Raw genomic sequence first — 20,088 nt, forward strand, 5'->3', positions numbered from 1 at the left:
AAAGAAATTGCAAAAGAGGTCCATATTTACTTTCCCTAAAAGGATCCATTAGCCAACCTGAGAGTTGTAATACACACTTCCCTAAAGCTTAAACTTGGACCAGGGGTCAGTTGAGGGCCGTAGGCTGCAGGGCTCGAAGGTATACAAGAAAGAAACATGCCTGCTTCACCAAAGGGCATTCTGAAATTATTAAACTCTAACCTGTGTCAGGGTTCCTGGGTCGTTGACCCAGTGATTTCAGTTTGTTCATGTTCAGTTTAGTTCGCCACATTAATGTTCTCACTTCCTGTTTTTCCCCCGTGTCAGCTTGTCTCCCATGTCATTAGTCAGATTATGTTCAGCCCTGTACTCACCTGTTTCCAATCATTGTCATCATTCAACCTGTGTATTTAAGTTCCTCGGTTTCACCAGTTCTCTGTCGTGTCATTGATGTTATGTCGTCGTCTCCGTCTGTATGTTCAGCTAGTCAGCCAGCCATTCTTCCAGTCTTTCAGCCAGCCAGCCACTCCATCGTTCCTGCTTTATTCATTCACCCTCCAATAAATCTTCTTCATTTCTGCACCGTGAGTCCAGCGTTTGGGTCATCTCTTCCACGCCTCCACACACAACCTCTGACAGAATGACACGACCTGTGCCAAGAAGACACGCTTTTGACCCAGCGGACTCGGACCTTTACGAGCGGCAGGACGCAGCGCTCTCCACTTGGGCGGAGAAGCTCAGGTGGAAACAGCGGCTCTTCTTAGAGAGGGAGCACGTCTTTGAGGGGACTCGTCTGGCTCTGGGCGGGCCTCGGAGACGCCGCGGTCCTCCACCTGCTGCCTCACCTGCATCGGAGCATTCGCCGCGGAGAGTGGGCGTCACCGGCCAAGCTTCGGCCGCTCGCTCTCCCGCTGCTCCGCTCCTCGCTCGCCCGCCAGCCGTTTTACTCACCGGACCTTCAACCTCGCCATGGCACAGCGGCTCCGCCTACCACCTCGGCTCAGTGGAGGCTCCCGTGCCAGAGGCTCGGCTGTGTACCCCGCCTGCTGCCTCTTCCCGGAGCAAGCGGCGCACACGCCGCCATAAAATGGACTATTTCCAGCAATTCCCGGTGGTGAGTTCCAGCGACTGTTTTCCACCCTCATTTGACTCTCCACTTAAAACCAATAATAAACCCATCTCTGATTCATGGGATGTTTCCCTCCTGGAGGATGTGGACTGGGAAGAGTTTTTCTGCTCTGCTCCCTCAAAGACTGTAAATAGTGGTGGCAGAAGGACCAGCACAATCCCCGATAAACCTGCCAGGATCACACACCCAGTAACTATTTCCACACCCATTACTCAGCCATTTCCCACCAGCACGGCGGCCCAGACTCAGCCTTCCCCTTCAGCCGTTTCACCTCCTCAGATGGCTAGGGTCCAGTATACACCCGCACCAGTGCCAGCTCCCAGGAGGAGGGCAGCTGCGACCCAGTCTACCTCCACACCCGCTTCTGTTTCTCGGGTGGGGGTGCCTGTCCCAGCGCCCAGGCTGAGGGCAGCCAGAAACCAGCCTGACCTTCCTGGAGACTTGGAAGAGCTAACCGGTCCACCTGCTACTTCACCACTTCGTCCACCTCCTGACCCAGCCTTTCACGCCCTCGCACTATCCCTAGTTAGATTAGCTGACCTGTCCCCTGCCCAGGCACCAGCCTTACTAGCGCAAGCTGTAGCTTTATCTCCGTCACTAGCTCAGTCATTAGCTCAGCCACCAACCTCAGCTCCGTCGTCAGCCTCGCCTACCTCTGTTCCTCCTTTAGCATCTCCACTCCAGTCAGTCCCCTCACCTGCTGTTCAGCTTTCACTCCAGTCAGTTCCCTCCACCTGCTGCTCAGCTTCCAGCCCCGTCAGTTCACTCACCTGCTGCTCAGCTTCCAGCCCCATCAGTTCACTCACCAGTAGCTCAGTCTGCTCCTGTCCAGTCACCTGTAGCTCAATCTGCTCCTGTCCAGTCACTTGTAGCTCAGTCTGCTCCTGTCCCCCAGTCGCCCGTCCTCCAGCCTGTCCAGTCTGCCGCCCAGTGCCCTGTAGTCCAGTCGCCTCCTGTTTCCCAGCCGCCTGTCCACCATCCCGTTCAGTTCCCGGACCTGCAGCCACAGCACCCAGAGCCAGCTGTGAGCTCTCCCGCTCCTCAGCCAGGGGTTTCCGCACCCGCTGGCCCGGCCTGTCTCCAGCCAGAGGCTTCCGCGCCTACTGGCCCTGCCTGTCTCCAGCCAGAGGCTTCCGCGCCTACTGGCCCTGCCTCAGCCTCGGCTTCAGCTGCACCCACGCCCGGCCCGGCCTCTGCCTCAGCTGCACCCACGCCCGGCCCGGCCTCTGCCTCAGCTGCACCCACGCCCGGCCCGGCCTCTGCATCGCCTTCAACGTCGCCCGGTCTGGCGTCGGCCTCTGCTTCTGCTCCGCCTGGTCCGGCTCCAGCCTCAGAGCCTTCGTCCTCGCCTGGCCCAGCCTCAGAGCCTTCGTCCTCGTCTGGCCCAGCCTCAGAGTCTTCGTCCTCGTCTGGCCCAGCCTTTTTGGCTTTTGTTTCGCCTGCTGCAGCTCCAGCCTGTGCTTCGCCTGGTCCGGCCCCGTCGTCGCCTGATCCTGCCTCGTCTGGTCCTGTGCCCACCGGGCCATGGCCAGCACGCCTAACAGTGGAGAACCGCCGCTGCCTTCCGCGCGGTCGGCCCCCTGAACTGCTCCGTCGTCTCCTTCGCCGCCGCCGCTGCCTTCCGCGCGGCCGGCCCCCTGAACTGCTCCATCGTCTCCTTCGCCGCCGCCACTGCCTTCCGCGCGGCCGGCCCCCTGAACTGCTCCGTCGTCTCCTTCGCCGCCGCCGTTGCCTTCCGCACGGCCGGCCCCCGGATCGCCTTTGCCTGAGTGGCCGCCGTTGCCTTCCGCACGGCCGGCCCCCGGACCGCCTTTGCCTGAGTGGCCGCCGTTGCCTTCCGCAAGGCCGGCCCCCGGACCGCCTTCGCCTGAGTGGCCGCCGTTGCCTTCCGCACGGCCGGCCCCCGGACCCCCTTCGCCTGAGTGGCCGCCGTTGCCTTCCGCACGGCCGGCCCCCGGACCGCCTTCGCCTGAGTGGCCGCTTGGTGGTCGCTGCTGCCTCCCACGTGGCCACCCACCTGAACTGTCTCGTCTCGGCCTAGGGCCGCGTGGCCACCCTCCTGAACTGTCTCTGTGTGGACTCCGTCCCTCCGTCCTGGGCCCCCTCCGCCCGCCCTGTTCTGGTTCTTTTTCTTTTGGCCGTCGGGTGCCGGCCTTTGGGGGGGGGGGGGGGGGGTACTGTCAGGGTTCCTGGGTCGTTGACCCAGTGATTTCAGTTTGTTCATGTTCAGTTTAGTTCGCCACATTAATGTTCTCACTTCCTGTTTTTCCCCCGTGTCAGCTTGTCATCCATGTCATTAGTCAGATTATGTTCAGCCCTGTACTCACCTGTTTCCAATCATTGTCATCATTCAACCTGTGTATTTAAGTTCCTCGGTTTCACCAGTTCTCTGTCGTGTCATTGATGTTATGTCGTCGTCTCCGTCTGTATGTTCAGCTAGTCAGCCAGCCATTCTTCCAGTCTTTCAGCCAGCCAGCCACTCCATCGTTCCTGCTTTATTCATTCACCCTCCAATAAATCTTCTTCATTTCTGCACCGTGAGTCCAGCGTTTGGGTCATCTCTTCCACGCCTCCACACACAACCTCTGACAACCTGAAGTCATCTAGCATAGCTTTAAATTCCAATTTAACATGTTCAGTCATTTTTTGATTGCAGTGCAGTGCTATGTGTTGCACCCCAATCGACAGCTAAAAGCCTATACACAAATGAGGACTTTCTGTAGCAGAGGAATGAGGAAGATTCACTTTAATCTCCATGACTTTACTTCCTTGCTTCTGTCCCAGGGATTTGGTACTACAGATCTCTGTTTTCTATACAAAAGTCATTATGAGACATGAGATTGAGAACCAGTAGTGATGTGCGATACCACTGATTTCCTGATCCGATACCAAGTAATATTCAGGGTGGTATCGACGATACTGATCCGATACCAATACTTTGTACAAAAACCTTAATATTTCATTGTATTTCATATATAATTGCATTATGTAATTGTAATAATAATATAATAATATAGCTTCATAATGATTACAGGACATCAGACTACTTGTTCTTATTGCTTAATAATGCAGAATAATCATATAGAAATAAAAAACCTGAAGGTGTGCGCTATTTGAACACGTTTCCTGCCTGCAGCACTAAAGGACTCCGTGAGAGACGTCTGTCTCGCCGTAGCAGCACCTGTCCCTCTCCTCCTCTTCAGTTCACCTCAACATACGCTCATCATATTCTGTGATATGATTTACTCTGAGCACGCTAATGGCGCATGCGCACTCACAAAGGAACCTTCTGACCAACTTTACACAAACATCACATTGGGGAGACATGTCAGAAAGGTAGGCTGATAGGAAAAAAACGACGAAAATACATAACATGAGGTGAGAGGAGGAGAACAAAAACTCCACTCAGACTGAGCTCCTAGTGGGAGAACAGTTTGATAACAGAAAAAACACCTCAGCACAAAAAGCACATGACTATCAATACACCATAGAAACACAAGACAAGCAACAGGGGCGGGTAAAGGGTAAGATAGAGCCGGTGTAGACAGCGCATCCGGTCCTGCAGCATGTCTGCGCTGGTCCAGTCGACCGCCATCTTCCCCGGGAGGGGACAAGCATCGAAGGCGTTTGGAAAGGGAGGGGGGATGAGTGTGTGCATATCAGTGTATGTGTGTGTGTGTCCAGAGTGCAGCTGAGACAGTGTCCTTCGCCCTGCCAGGCTAAGTAAACACTCTGCCAGCCAACCCAGGTGGCCTTGCATGGAATGGGGGGAACAGTCTAAACACAGTCGTTATCAGGGTGTTGTTGTTCAGCTCCAGCCTTGAGGCCGCAGCTGGCGCCGAAGGGGTCTCCGCATGAAGTGATGATGGCTTTTACTTTAGTGCGAACAACTCATATGAATTTCAAAGCTGTTCTAACAGTCCAACACTGGTCTCTCAATCTCCCGTTGGAGAGCCGCCAGCTTTCTATGATGTTATCCAAACTTACGTTCTGTGATGTTGTCATTCTTTTTGCCCAAAGAGCAGGTTCTGAGAATTCACGACCGCAGTGCACTTCCCCAAGATGTGATCGAATTTGCACTCAAAGGTGTTGTTCGAGCGAGCCCCTCCAGATGTAATCCAGTTTTTCACTCAGAGGTCTTGTTCTGAGTATTCACGGCAACTGTGCGTTCTCCAAGATCTTCTCCGTGCTGCACGCCTCATCCCATCATTTCAATCCCAGCGGGCAGCCTTGTGGGGGGTTTGAACAGCCGGTTCCACTTGATTAATTCTTTGATAAGTCAGGGCCAAGCCAGCGCCGATCAGCAAGAACCCTGTTACCATGGTTCCGAATAGGTAGATATCTTCAGCGCTCAGGCTCACCCGAGCCCCGACTTCTCGTTGAGAAGGGGGTGTCAATTGCATTTAGGGACCAGTTGATCAAATCCATAATTCCTCTTTTAGGTTTTAGAGAACAGACTGTGAGAGAGTGTTCCAGGGAAAAGTAAGTACAAGCTAGCTTGGCGAAACTCCAAAAGCTGGCCACTGTCCTTGACCCATGCAGGTAAATAAAACTATTTTTTAACTTATTGTTACTGTTTCTTCAAAAAGCTCTATAGTTGACAATTATTGTGGAGATTAATATAGACTTTCCTGAACTGTCTACTACAGGTTTGTGACTGAGCTTCTTGGAGGTGACACATACTTTTCATATTCAGTGGTCTTACCTGCTTTCTGCCACCTGCATCACACCTTGGAGTTGTCCCACCCCCCATGTCCATGTCTATTATTTGATTCTGTCACCCACTAAAATCCTTTTAAATAAAAAAAAAAGGATTTGTGCTTTGAGGCAATTTTTTTTGAGCGATTAACTGCGATTAATCAAGATTAATTCATTACGAAGCCTGTAATTAATAAGATTGTTTTTTAATTGAGTCCCACCCCTGCTTTTTACATATTTCTATCACTTAGTACTATTTCTGCTTCTGAAGGTGTGGCATTTAATAAAAAGGGGAGGACAAAGATATATGCTGTATGACACAGAATATGATTAGCAGCTCGCCTCACTGTGATGATGGAGGAACCTGAACTCTGCTTTCCAAAACTCCTTAATATCTCCTGCAGGAGGCCAAAGCGTCCTCACTTTGAGATCATGCTAACTTACATTCTGCTCTCCTTCATTTCTTTGCTTACTGTGATTCTTAACCTGCTGGTCATTATCTCCATCTCACACTTCAGGTATGAAAATGTTTCATTATCTCCAAATATTGAATAATTATTTTAATAGTTTAGTTAATTGTGCTGTGTAGCAACATAGCAGTAATAGTAATTAAAACCATAATATGATCTGTATCTACAAGTAAGAGTAGACCTTTTTTTAATGAAGTGCATTTCTATTTCAGTTTTTGTTGTATGTGCATCCACATGCATTTTTTGATGCAGGAAACTAAATATGATGCTCCTTTTTCTCTCCAGGCAGCTCCACACCCCCACCAACTTCCTCCTTCTCTCTCTGGCTGTCGCTGATTTCTTTGTAGGTCTCCTTATGTTCTTTCAAATAGTGCTCATCGATGGATGCTGGTTCCTCGGTGACATCATGTGCACTCTGTATCAGTATCTAGCATTCATTATTACTTCAGCCTCAGTAGGAACCATGGTGATCATATCTGCTGATAGGTATTTGGCTATTTGTTACCCTCTGCATTACTCCACCCAAATCACACAACAAAGAATTAATATATGTATAAGTTTGTGTTGGTTTTTTTCTGTGATCTTTCAGAGTTTGATTGTGAAGGATAACTTGAAACAACCAGGAAGGTATAACTCCTGCATTGGAGAGTGTGTCTTTGTCGTTAACTACATTGCTGGGCTTTTTGATCTTTTGTTTTCCTTCATTGTTCCCATTACTGTGATTGTAGTTCTGTATCTGAAAGTGTTTGTGGTGGCTGTGTCTCAGGCTCGTGCCATGAGGTGTCAACTTGCAGTCACTCACCAGCGATCAGTTACAGTAACTGTTACGAAATCGGAGCTGAAAGCAGCCTGGACTCTTGGTGTTGTTGTAGTTGTGTTTCTTATATGCATGTGCCCATATTACTGCGTTGCTCTCACAGGCCAAGATAACTTCCTAAATGCTTCATCTGCTGCCTTTGTAATTTGTTTGGTGTACTTTAACTCTTGCCTAAACCCTATCATTTATGTCTTTTTTTATCCCTGGTTCAGAAAGTCAATCAAACTTATTGCTACTCTTCAAATACTGCAGCCTGACTCCCGTGAGACTAACATGCATTAAGAACACTTTTTAAAACCGTACCCATAAACAGGACAATGTACTTAGTCACAATGAAGACTTGAAAGTTCAGATAAAGCAATATGTTGGCAAACATATTTATATATGTATCTGCTTCCACATGAGTACTTGCAATTACAAAAAAACAGTTTCCTGGTACTTTGTACTCTAAATTAAGATAAAATACTTTCTCGAGCACTTTCTGTGACCGCAGACATTAGCATATACATTTTATTTTGTAATGTTTTCATAGGCTTGAAGGACAGCCATCAACAATATTAGGAAGTAATGTTTTAAAAAACAAGTAAAAAAAAACAGTTAAACAATGTTTTTTCTTGCATTTCTTGCATTTTAGATTCTTAAAAATAGCCACTTTTGCCTGCTCACTGCCGGTCAAAAGTTTTTGCACATAATTTTTCCTTTTTTGTTATTGAATATTATGCAGTTTAATGTCTCATTGCACTCTGAAATGAAAGCATGGTACAACTAAGTTATTGGGATTAAAAAAGAAATCATGGAATTAGTTTATAGACCAAAATGTATTCTAAACTTTTGACTCATTAAAGTACCCCCCTTTGGCAAATATAACAGCTGAACACACCCGTTGCTGTAGGATGAAACCCCGATTAACTAGGTGTATATTGCGGGTATTGCATGGCGCTGCAGAATGCTGTGGTAGCTGTTTTGGTTCAGGGTGCTTCTCACTCTGTAAGTCACCAACCCTAGATGCAGCAAATAGCCCCAAACCATCCATTTGCAGCATTCCAACGGTGGTGTTTCATGGCTGAGACAAGCCTCTTTGTCTTATCCTGACATCATACCAGTGGTTTTCTTGCTGCAACTTGTCCTGTCAAATCTGCAGCTCAGAGTCTTCTCTTCACAGTTGAAACTGAGACTTGCTCATGTTGGGATTCAGAGATTCTTTTATTGCTACCATATAATTTGCCTTATGAAGAATGTATTAATAACATGTTTCACAGTATCATTTATCAGTAATATTTCCTACAGGGTTTATATTGCATTGAATATGTCTGTCATCACATTGACCTTTCTATTCTTACAGGTTGAGTTTATTTTATACACAATGCATAAATGTGCTTGGTTAGAGTTGATGTTCCATTCTAGAAGGTTTTAAGCTTCACTGGCGTGACTGTCCAGATGATACATGTTGAGAGGAGATGAGAACATAGCAGGTTAATTGCATGCACGCTTACGATACACATATTAATCTAGTAGCAGGTCTGAGTGAAGGCCTAAGCGTCTTCTACTTCAGTTTGAGACTGGCTGCAAAGTACTCTACTTAGTGATTAATGACGAGGGTCCATTATTAGCTCTCAGAGATGCTAAGACCTGAAGTTATTACCTTAAAAGGCAAGCAATGTAGAAAAGAGAAGTTATATGTCGGTTTATGGTTATTAGAAGTGTACGTGATGTACCCTTGTCTGTACAAGTTGAACTTTTGCCCGTCTGTCACCATGTATTTTTGAACTGTATTGACGTAGGTGTGATATTTTATCCTATAAAACCAGAACCCATTGTATTCTTGTCAGAGCAACCCATTCCGTATGCTGATGGTTGGTTGTTCTCCTGTAATAATAAAACTCATCGTTTGATTGCACTTTTCCGGAGCCTCCGTCGTTTGTTGTCTGGTCTAAAGTTGATTGATTTCGCAGCACTCACTATGACCACTATTAAGCTGTGCTTGAAGCTGTTGTTCTGTGAGACGCCATCAAACAAGCTGTTAGCTCTCTGAAACTGTCCTCTGATTCAGTTGTGTCTTTGGGTCTGCAGACCTCTTCCTGTCAAAGTTTGTTTCTGAGACTTTGGATGGTGAAGGAAACTGTACTCACCAACACCTTTATTTTCTTTGCAATTTCTCTGTAGGACAGACCTACATTTATAAGTGTTATGATGGTCCGTCTCTCTTCCCTTGTTAATTGGATTTTTCTTGCAAAACACTACTTTCTGCAGTACAATACTGTTCAACTGATGCTGACAAGGGTATGGTACCACAGTGTGTTCCAGCACTGCTTTTATGCAGACAGAGGGGGCTGTAAGTCATCCAGAAAAGTTGGAATACCTGTTGGAGTTAGTAGCAGCAGCTTTCAAGGCCTCATCAACCTCCATTGCACACACACACACACCCACACCCACACACACACACACATGCTCGCACATGTATACACACACACCACACGCAGTGCTTTTAACTGTTATGATACACACCATCTATGGTTTTGCAATGGGTGTTTGTGTAACTGTTTGTCACTGAATAAGAGGCAGCATGGGGACACTGGTAGTTGAAGTTGACTGGGATCAGGTGAGGAGCTTTCAGGTCCAAGAGCCGACCAGGCTTCCCTTGTGCAGCAAGTGTAAACTGACTGAGAAGAATTGTCTTGCTTTGTTCACGGTGATAAGTCTCTGAAACAGCGGGGCCTGCGAGTGCAGACCCAACATTTATTTGGTCCTTCAGAGCTGGATCCCAAGAACTGGCCTTCCACCGAGGAGGGGGGAGGACACACCAAAGTCTGTCGACAGCCAGGACACCTGATGAAAGCCCCGGAATATGAATTTGTGGCCCGGATTGCACAGGACCAAGCTGAAGAGGAGAACTGCCACAAGACTGCTGCAAGGTGGAGAGGAAACCAGAGTGGAAGGAGCAGGTGAGGTTTTTAGTGTGGGAAATCAAAATTGGGTTAGCAAACCTGGGAGAAAAACTGACTGCTGTAAGTGGGAAAATTGAGAAGGTGTCTGAAGCACTGCAAAGAGAAAGGTACAGAAAGTCACACACACAAACAGAAAATGCATTAATCCTACTAACACATACACACATACAATAAAGCTCATGAAGACCAGACAGCATCATAAGCATGTGTTTCTGTTTTATCATCTTGTCCGGTTCACGTAGTGAGATGAAAAGTGATATGTAGACTAGTGGACTAGTATTATATTAGTAAAAATGACTGAATTATAGTAGGGGTGAACAGAATGCTGGAGAGGGGTTCTGAATGAGTGAAACTAATAGATCATTGAGTTTCTTGTTTCTCATGTGTGGCGAAAGTTTTAACATAGCACGCATCTGGTAACATGGGAAGAAACTCATTGTGTCTCTGAAACTCACTGTTTCAGAGACTTTGAGACAGCTATCCATGCCTTCATTTTATCTCGCCTCAATTTTTGTAATAGTCTTTACTCAGGTGTCAGTCTGTCATCATAGTCAACTGCAACTGGTCCAAAATGCTGCAGCACGGTTACTAACTGGCACACACAAGTGACACCACATATCCCCCATACTGGCATCCTTACACTGGCTGCCAGTTAGTTTTCCAATTGATTTTAAGCTTTTGTTATTCATTTTTAAGGCGTTGCGCAGGTTAGCACCCACATACCTTTCTGCTCTTTTGAATGGAAACACTCTTGCATGATCAATGAGGTCTGCAGATCAATTGCTCCTGGCTGTCCTGAGGTCTAGATTCAAGCACAGAGGAAATCGGACCTTTGCTGTGACTGCTCCTTCAAATCAGGACCACCCCAACATTAAACACTTTCACAACCTGTTTGAAAACCCACTTTAATTCCTTGGATTTTAAATCAGAATGAGTTTGTACTACATTTGTCTTTTTTATTACTCAGACTTTCTCATTTTATGCTTCTTTTCTTAAATTTTGTCATGTCTTCTTATGTTTTTTTCTCTTTTGATTGTTTTAAATGTACAGCACTTCAGTCAACAGTTGTTGTTTTAAATGTGCTGTATAAATAAATTTGACTTTAGCTTTATATAGCGCTTTTCTACTGTACTTGAGCTTTCGATTGGTTGTATACAACATGTCTTATTCACCCTTTCACAGCCAGTCATAAAGGCATTTTTTAATGCTTTTCTACCTAAGTGCTTTCTATTTAAAATGAACTTGCATTCATAATCCAGTGAACACAAGAGAGCAACTTGGGGTTCAGTATCTTGTAGACTGTAGCAACTAAGGATCAAGCCACCAACTTTTCTATTAGTAGATGACCTGGTGACTGACCTACCTATCTACAGGCATCTCTGCAGAACCATCTTTAGCTGCAAGAACTTGAAGACTTCTTGCAGTAGTAGGTGCAGTTGTGAAGTAGGTACAGGTGGTAGTGCTAGGGAGGCGACAGGGCAGATTGGGCTGATTGGATAATCAGGCTTTCACCTATATCAAGAAGTGGCAGGGACCAGAGAAGAAAGCTGTGCTGGAAGCTAAACAGTTGAAAAGTTGCACAAAACAGACTAAAAACAACTGACTGCAAATAAAAAATCCCCAACCCTGCACCTGTGTATGTCACGATTCGGCTGTGTGGCAGGCAGGAGAGGACCCAAACGCACACTCACGGGGACACGGGGAATAAACTCAGAGAGCACAGCTTTATTGCTGGAAAGGCAGATCACGGGTAATACAAAACTAAACTGGGAAAAACTAACTATAAAGCTCACCAAGAAACACAGGGAGAATCACACACAGCATGAGGGAGAACGCGACACCGAACTGAGGGAGACACAGACAGAAATACACAGAGGGTTAACGAGGGAAGTGGGAACACACGGGGAACACAGCTGACACAGATAACCATAACGAGACAGGGCAGGAGTGAACACAACATGACGCATACTGACGAGAGACTGTCAAAGTAAAACAGGAAGTACACGGAGGTTCAGACAGGAGGAGAGAGAGCACGGGGAGAACACAGACATAACGGGCTGGGGAAAAAACGGAATAAAACACAAGGAGAGACGAGGGCTCACAGATACACAGGGGCACACAGGAGGTAACCAAATAAGGAACATCTTAACTAAATAACCTAGGAACCAAGGCATAAATAGGGAACAAAACACAAAACACACAAAAACTAAGAATACTGGGCCAACATGGCCCAGGACCATGACATCACCCCCCCCCCCCCTCAAGGGCTGGCTCCCGACAGCCCAAACCCGAGAACCAAAACAAGACAAACAGAAAACAACCCACCCAGGGTGGGAGGCGGGGGACCCGGACGGAGGGAACGAAACCAAACAAAAGACGAGGAGCATGAACCGAAACTGAGTCCACAAAGACACAAAAACAGTTCAAAACAGGGAGATAAATGTCCAAAGAGGTCAGGTCGACCCGGAGGGGCGACAGCACAAAAGTTCACAGTTCGGCTGTTCCGGGGGCCGGCCACGTGGAAAGTGGCAGTGGCGGCAGAACAGATCCGGAGGCCGGCCGCGCGGAAGACGGCGGCGGCGGCAGAGCGGGTCCGGAGGCCGGCCGCGTGGAAGATAGCGGCAGAGCGGGTCCGGAGGCCGGCCGCGTGGAAGACGGCGGCGGCTCCCAAGCGTCAGGCGTACTGGTTGAGGCTTGGTGGGCACCGGACCAGACGAGGCAGGACTAGACGAGGCAGGACCAGACGGTGGCGTGGCAGCCACAGGCGACGGAGCCGGACCAGGCGAAGGCGATGACGGAGCCGGACCAGGCGATGCGGGGGCCGGACCAGGCGAAGCGGGGGCCGGACCAGGCGTGGCAGAGGCAGAGGCCGAAGCGGGGGCCGGACCAGACGAGGATGAAGACTCGGATGAAGCCGAAGCCGGACCAGGCGACGGCGTGGATGAGGCTGCTGGTGGAGCAGCTGGTGGCTGAACGGGCCCCTCGGACCCTCCAGCGGAGACAGGTGGCTGAACGGGCCCCTCGGACCCTCCAGCGGAGACAGGTGGCTGAACGGGCTCGCCAGAACCCCCAGCGGAAGAGGCGTGAGGCTGAACGGGCTCCTCGGGCCCTCCAGTTGACGTGGCGTGAGGCTGAACGGGCCCCTCGGACCCTCCAGCGGAGACAGGAGGCTGAACGGGCCCCTCGGACCCTCCAGCGGAGACTGGTGGCTGAACGGGCCCCTCGGACCCTCCAGCGGAGACAGGTGGCTGAACGGGCCCCTCGGACCCTCCAGCGGAGACAGGTGGCTGAACGGGCTCGTCAGAACCCCCAGCGGAAGAGGCGTGAGGCTGAACGGGCTCCTCGGGCCCTCCAGTTGACGTGGCGTGAGGCTGAACGGGCCCCTCGGACCCTCCAGCGGAGACAGGAGGCTGAACGGGCTCGCCAGAACCCCCAGCTGACGTGGCGTGAGGCTGGACGGGCTCCTCGGGCCCTCCAGCTGACGAGGCGTGAGGCTGGTGCGGTTCTCCTGAACCCCCAGCTGACGTGGCGTGAGGCTGGACGGGCTCCTCGGGCCCTCCAGCTGACGAGGCGTGAGGCTGGTGCGGTTCTCCTGAACCCCCAGCCGACGTGGCGTGAGGCTGGACGGGCTCCTCGGGCCCTCCAGCTGACGAGGCGTGAGGCTGGTGCGGTTCTCCTGAACCCCCAGCTGACGTGGCGTGAGGCTGGACGGGCTCCTCGGGCCCTCCAGCTGACGAGGCGTGAGGCTGGTGCGGTTCTCCTGAACCCCCAGCTGACGTGGCGTGAGGCTGGACGGGCTCCTCGGGCCCTCCAGCTGACGAGGCGTGAGGCTGGTGCGGTTCTCCTGAACCCCCAGCTGACGTGGCGTGAGGCTGGACGGGCTCCTCGGGCCCTCCAGCTGACGTGGCGTGAGGCTGGACGGGCTCCTCGGGCCCTCCAGCTGATGTGGCATGAGGCTGAACGGGCTCCTCGGGCCCTCCAGCTGGAGCAGTGGCAGGACCAGTAGGTGCAGAGACTTCTGGCTGAGGGGACGCTAACTGTAGCTGCACAGGGCACGCAGTCGGCTTGGGATGCAACGGCTGGGGCTGTGCAGGGCAAACAGTCTTATGCTTAGCAGGCAAGAGCGAAGCGGAGTTTACACAGGCAGCATCTGAGTTAGCTTTTTCGAGTTGTGGCACAGAAAAAACCACAGCCTGAGAAAGTGACGAAGCAACATTGGGAGTCACAGATACAGGAGCTGGTGTAATGAGTAAACTGTTCATAGCAGAGGAATGGATAATGGTCTCTGTGTCGCCTGGCTCAGGCAGAACACTAGGAGTGGATGTTACATTGGCTTGCTCAGCAACACAGGTCTCGTTCTCAGTAACTATTTGAGAAGCTGAGAGAGCAATGGCTGGTTGAGGAGTTGGCTGGGAAACATCAGAAATGTCTAAAGACAAAACAGGCTGGAACATGAAACAGTCACTAGAAGGAGCATCAGCTATGGAACACACAGTTTCAGGGGGTTTGTGCTCCTCAGCATGCACTCTTACATCCTGAGCTGATGATGGTGGTGTGTGGCTGAGCTCAGACTGAGAAACCTCAGAACCTACAGGCTGAGTAAAACGGTTCTGCGGTGCTGCAATGCTGGTAGCAGTATGTCGGTGAGTCTGGTGTAGAATAACAGTCTTTGGTTCCGCTAACTCTACGGGTGAAACATTCATACTGGCTAACTCAGAGGAAATGCTGCGAGCGTTACAAGAATCTGATTGCTCTGGAACACAAAGATCGCTAGGTAGGACGGTCGGTGAATAACTTGGCACCGAGGTGTCACTCGGAATAACGTCTTCAGAGTCCAAACACACAGTGGCGGAGTTATCCAAGTCAGGCAACACAATGGCAGGCAAAACAGAGTTACTCACAGTGGTGGAACAGTCATGGGGTCCGGGATCAGACAACTTGGGCTGAGTGTGTGGCTCACAGTCACTCTCTCCCACGGGTGCAGCCAGCTCAGCTGTACTGCGGCGCTGAACCACTACAGGGGACTGCACTGAAGTCTGCACAGGGGGCTGCACTGAAGTCTGCACAGGGGGCTGCACTGATGGCTGTAGCAATGGTTGTGGTGAGAGTGGAGTAGGTGACTGCACAGGAGAATGAACTAGAGGTGACTGCGCAGGAAACCGAGCTAATGGTTCTGTTGCAAACGTAGCTGCTGCTGATGGAGCAAATGGCTGTGCTACAGGGAGCTGGGACACAGGAAACTGAGCTAGTGGTGGTGGTGGTGAGAGAGGAGACTGGGCTGACCGGACGGGAGGAGACTGGGCTATGGGCGACAGAGTGGCACACTGAACTGAGGGCGACGGAGCTACAGAGGACTGGAGAACAGGAGACTGAATCACAGGGGAGTGGAGGACTGGAGACTGGACTGCAAACTGAACAGTAGGAGAGTTAACTGACTGGGCTGGCGAAGCTAATGGCTGAGCAGGGGTTGGTGAGGCTAATGGCTGAGCTGAGGGCAGATTGTAATCCACAGAGGAAAATACGGCTTTACTCTCGATGGGTATGTTATCATGATGTCTGGGATCTGAACGCTCGAGCGGAACGAGAAAAAGACAGTCGCTCTCGCCAACGGATGAAAGCTGCTCCGCTGCTCGGGAACGCCGGCGACGTGAACGCCGTTTTCTCCGGGAAGGGGGAGGAGACGAGCCGGGCCGCGAATCCTCCAGCGGACCGGGCTGAACGCCCTCCGACTCTTCGTACTGGAGAGGCAGCTCCGGGCAGATGCGTACGGTGGAGACGAGGAAGTCCTGGATGTGGGGGTGTAGTGCACCGAATAGCCATGGGAGTCCGGACACCATCCTCTGTAGACGGATGGCTACGGTCTCCCGGTATTCTTCCCCTGGCAGCGCTACCCATTCCTGACAGTGATACTCCACTGTATAGATTAGATCCTCACGGAGCTCAGCGGAGGGGTTGTGAGCTGCTGGGTCCATGTCGTGGTCGCGTTCTTCTGTCATGATTCGGCTGTGTGGCAGGCAGGAGAGGACCCAAACGCACACTCACGGGGACACGGGGAATAAACTCAGAGAGCACAGCTTTATTGCTGGAAAGGCAGATCACGGGTAATACAAAACTAAACTGGGAAAAACTAAATATAAAGCTCACCAAGAAACACAGGGAGAATCACACACAGCATGAGGGAGAACGCGACACCGAACTGAGGGAGACGCAGACAGAAATACACAGAGGGTTAACGAGGGAAGTGGGAACACACGGGGAACACAGCTGACACAGATAACCATAACGAGACAGGGCAGGAGTGAACACAACATGACGCATACTGACGAGAGACTGTCAAAGTAAAACAGGAAGTACACGGAGGTTCAGACAGGAGGAGAGAGAGCACGGGGAGAACACAGACATAACGGGCTGGGGAAAAAACGGAATAAAACACAAGGAGAGACGAGGGCTCACAGATACACAGGGGCACACAGGAGGTAACCAAATAAGGAACATCTTAACTAAATAACCTAGGAACCAAGGCATAAATAGGGAACAAAATACAAAACACACAAAAACTAAGAATACTGGGCCAACATGGCCCAGGACCATGACAGTGTACAAATAAAGAACTGAAGTAGTGGCAGTCAGCTGGTTCAGGTGGAGCAAGAGGGGATGAGTGACAGAAAAACTCAGATTAATCATAGAATCATTGAGTTAAAGACATGACAGAATATGTAAATGGACTGATTCTTATTTAGCGATTTTCTACTCTTTTGGACCACTCAAAGCACTTTATACAAAATGCCATATTCACCCATTCATACAAGCACGTTTTTCTAAGCTTGTATGCTATCCTGTGCTTTCTATTGTTATGAAATATAATTGAAGAGCCTATTTGCTGAGTATATATTAAAGTATATATTAAAGTGTAATGTCTGTGAAGGTTCTCAGTATTCCAGGTCATTGCACTCCAAGGTGCTTGGAAAGAAAACCGTCTGGACTTCTTTAAGTTGCTTGAAGATGTTTCACCTCTCATCCGAGAAGCTTCTTCAATTTTAGTGTAATATTAAAGTGTAATGTTAAAGGCCAGATTTGAGGGTTTATATTCTGTGCTCTAGGTCATTAGACTGCTTGGCAACATTAAACTGTGATAAACAGGATATTTTAGTGCAGACTTCCCAGAGAGTGTTACCTATGTTTGTGCTGCTAGATGATAACAACAGGAGACAACCTTCGGGTGGTGGAAGCGAGACGTGAGGAGCGGGGGTGTAGGGTATATCACACACATCCTGTCGGTAATGCATTAGATTTGCAGGAGGCTTTGTGCGGTGCACATCTCCCTTCCATTGTGCACATTTGCAATCAGGTTTTGTTGAATAAAGCATATATTTTGAATACACTGAGTTTGCGTCTTCTCTGACAAGCCTGAGGAAAAAAGAATCGGGTCAATAATTGGTGCCGTGACCCGGATCCAAAACAGGGTGCAATTTGGATGAACTAACGATTATCTGTTGGCTAGTTGGCAAGTTAAATTACATTCGTGAAAAATTCTTCCAGTGTCTGGACTTTAGAGCAAGATACTTTTTTTTTTTGTTTTGGTTTGGTTTGGGGTTTTTTTGCAAGTTGATGTCTAACGTGTCGAGTTTGTCCTGGTTCCCCCCCCCGGCGTCTGGATGCAGCGTTGGACCAGCGGCGTCTGGAGGTCTAGGTTTATAACCTGAGAACTGAGGACACCCAAACCATTCTAGAATAGTGCAGAGCAAGAGACGTTTGCTAAGAACTGCAGGTTGATGCTTGCTGGCCATAAAGTGTAAAACCCGTTTAAATTAAAAGGACTTTAGGAGTCCCATGTAATGTGACCCGTCCCACAGGCAAATTTTTACTTTGTAGTTTGAGTTGTTGCCTTCCGGCCGCCGTTTTAGAGTGCCTGTGAGGAAGACTAAAAGACTCCAGGTTTCTTTTCTCCATACTGCATTTTGTCTCCTTAATGGCAAATAACCGTTCTTGGACTTTGTATCACTATTATTGCCATTATTATTTTATATTATTGTTCTGTTTACTTTTATCCTGCTGCTAAACTAATTTCCCCTTGTGGGACAATAAATAAATTGAATTGAATTGAACTGAACTGAACTGAATTGAATTGAATGAAATTGATAATCATTAAGTAAAATCATTATGGTTGTGGAAGCCAGACGTGAGGAGTGGGGGTGTAGCGTATATCACACACATCCTGTCGGTAATGCATTGGATTTGCTGTATTTTGAATACACTGAGTTTGAGTCTTCTCTGACAAGCCTGAGGACAAAAGAATTGTGTCATTACTATCTAACATTCACACAAATTCATACTACCATAAAGTCAGCAACTGGGGGTTCAGTATATCTTGCCCAGTGATATTTGGCATGCAGTCTGGGGCAGCATGAGATCAAACATCGAACCTTCTGATGAGTAGACTATCTGTTCTACTTCCTGAGTTACAGCCACCTGATGTGGAGTGGAGAGATGTGTGGAGCGACATAGGCCAGAAGTAATTCCTAGTTAAAGGTTTGCACAGTACATCCTGAGGCTATGAAGATGACTTCATTTCTCTATGTTTTTATCCATTATTGTACCAGAAGTGTGAGAAGATTTAAAGATACATATTTCAGCTTAGTCTAATAATAACAATGATCACGTGTACATTCAGAAGTCACTGGGTATTGAATTCTTTTCTTTTCTTCTTTTTTTGTTTAGACATTTCCTATAAAAACCTAGAGACAGCTGTCTGGAAAAAATCCATGCAGACCACCAGCCTGTCTGGCACCTAAAACCAAATTCAGGGTAACACGTTTCCCCTTCCCCTTCTGGTGCTCAGTTTTAACTTTAGCAGGTCATCTTCACCATCTCCACATGCCCAAATGCACTCAGCTGATGCCATGTAGTTGGCTTATAAGATAGTTGCCTTAGTAAGCAGTGGAATATGTGTACATAACAAAATGGTATTTCTAATTTAAATTCTTGTTCTATGATTTGTGTTCCTGAGTGTATAAGAAGAATGAACATACATGTGCAGTACATTTCTCCCCGATTTGTGTTTCATTTCTTTACTTGTAGGTGCCACTTTTTTCATTACATAGAGTGGGGCAAAAAAGTATTTAGTCAGCCACCGATTGTGCAAGTTCCCCCACTTAAAATGATGACAGAGGTCAGTAATTTGCACCAGAGGTACACTTCAACTGTGAGAGACAGAATGTGAAAAAAAAATCCATAAATTCACATGGTAGGATTTGTAAAGAATTTAACCGTAAATCAGGGTGGCAAATAAGTATTTGGTCACCTCAAACATGGAAAATCTCTGGCTCTCACAGACCTGTAACGTCTTCTGTAAGACGCTTTTCTGTCCCCCACTCGTTACCTGTATGAATGGCACCTGTTTGAACTCATCATCTGTATAAAAGACACCTGTCCACAGCCTCAAACAGTCAGACTCCAAACTCCGCCATGGCCAAGACCAAAGAGCTCTCGAAGGACACCAGGAAAAGTATTGTAGACCTGCACCAGACTGGGAAGAGTGAATCTACAATAGGCAAGCAGCTTGGTGTGAAAAAATCAACTGTGGGAGCAATCATCAGAAAATGGAAGACATACAAGACCACTGATAATCTCCCACGATCTGGGGCTCCACGCAAGATCTCATCCCGTGGGGTCAAAATGATCATGAGAACGGTGAGCAAAGATCCCAGAACCACACGGGGGGACCTGGTGAATGACCTGCAGAGAGCTGGGACCAAAGTAACAAAGGTCACCATCAGTAACACACTAAAACGGCAGGGAATCAAATCCCGCAGTGCCAGACGTGTTCCGCTGCTGAAGCCAGTGCATGTCCAGGCCCGTCTGAAGTTTGCCAGAGAGCACATGGATGATACAGCAGAGGATTGGGAGAATGTCATGTGGTCAGATGAAACCAAAGTAGAACTTTTTGGTATAAACTCAACTCGTCGTGTTTGGAGGACGAAGAATACCGAGTTGCATCCCAAGAACACCATACCTACTGTGAAGCATGGGGGTGGAAACATCATGCTATGG

General features: G+C 48.7%; 1 protein-coding gene across 1 annotated transcript; it reads left to right on the forward strand.

Annotated features, from left to right (window-relative positions):
- Nucleotides 1-6,157: 6,157 nt before the first annotated feature.
- LOC146615546 (trace amine-associated receptor 8a-like) lies at nt 6,158-7,375 on the forward strand. Its single transcript, XM_085375245.1, has 2 exons — nt 6,158-6,324; nt 6,562-7,375. The coding sequence occupies exons 1-2, from the start codon at nt 6,158-6,160 to the stop codon at nt 7,373-7,375; spliced, it is 981 nt and encodes a 326-aa protein (XP_085231371.1).
- Nucleotides 7,376-20,088: the final 12,713 nt, after the last annotated feature.

This window comes from Diplotaxodon limnothrissa, linkage group LG16, assembly GCF_057381915.1.
Source record: "Diplotaxodon limnothrissa isolate DT_005_m linkage group LG16, D_limnothrissa_male_GT1.1, whole genome shotgun sequence".
Taxonomy (NCBI): Eukaryota; Metazoa; Chordata; class Actinopteri; order Cichliformes; family Cichlidae; genus Diplotaxodon; species Diplotaxodon limnothrissa.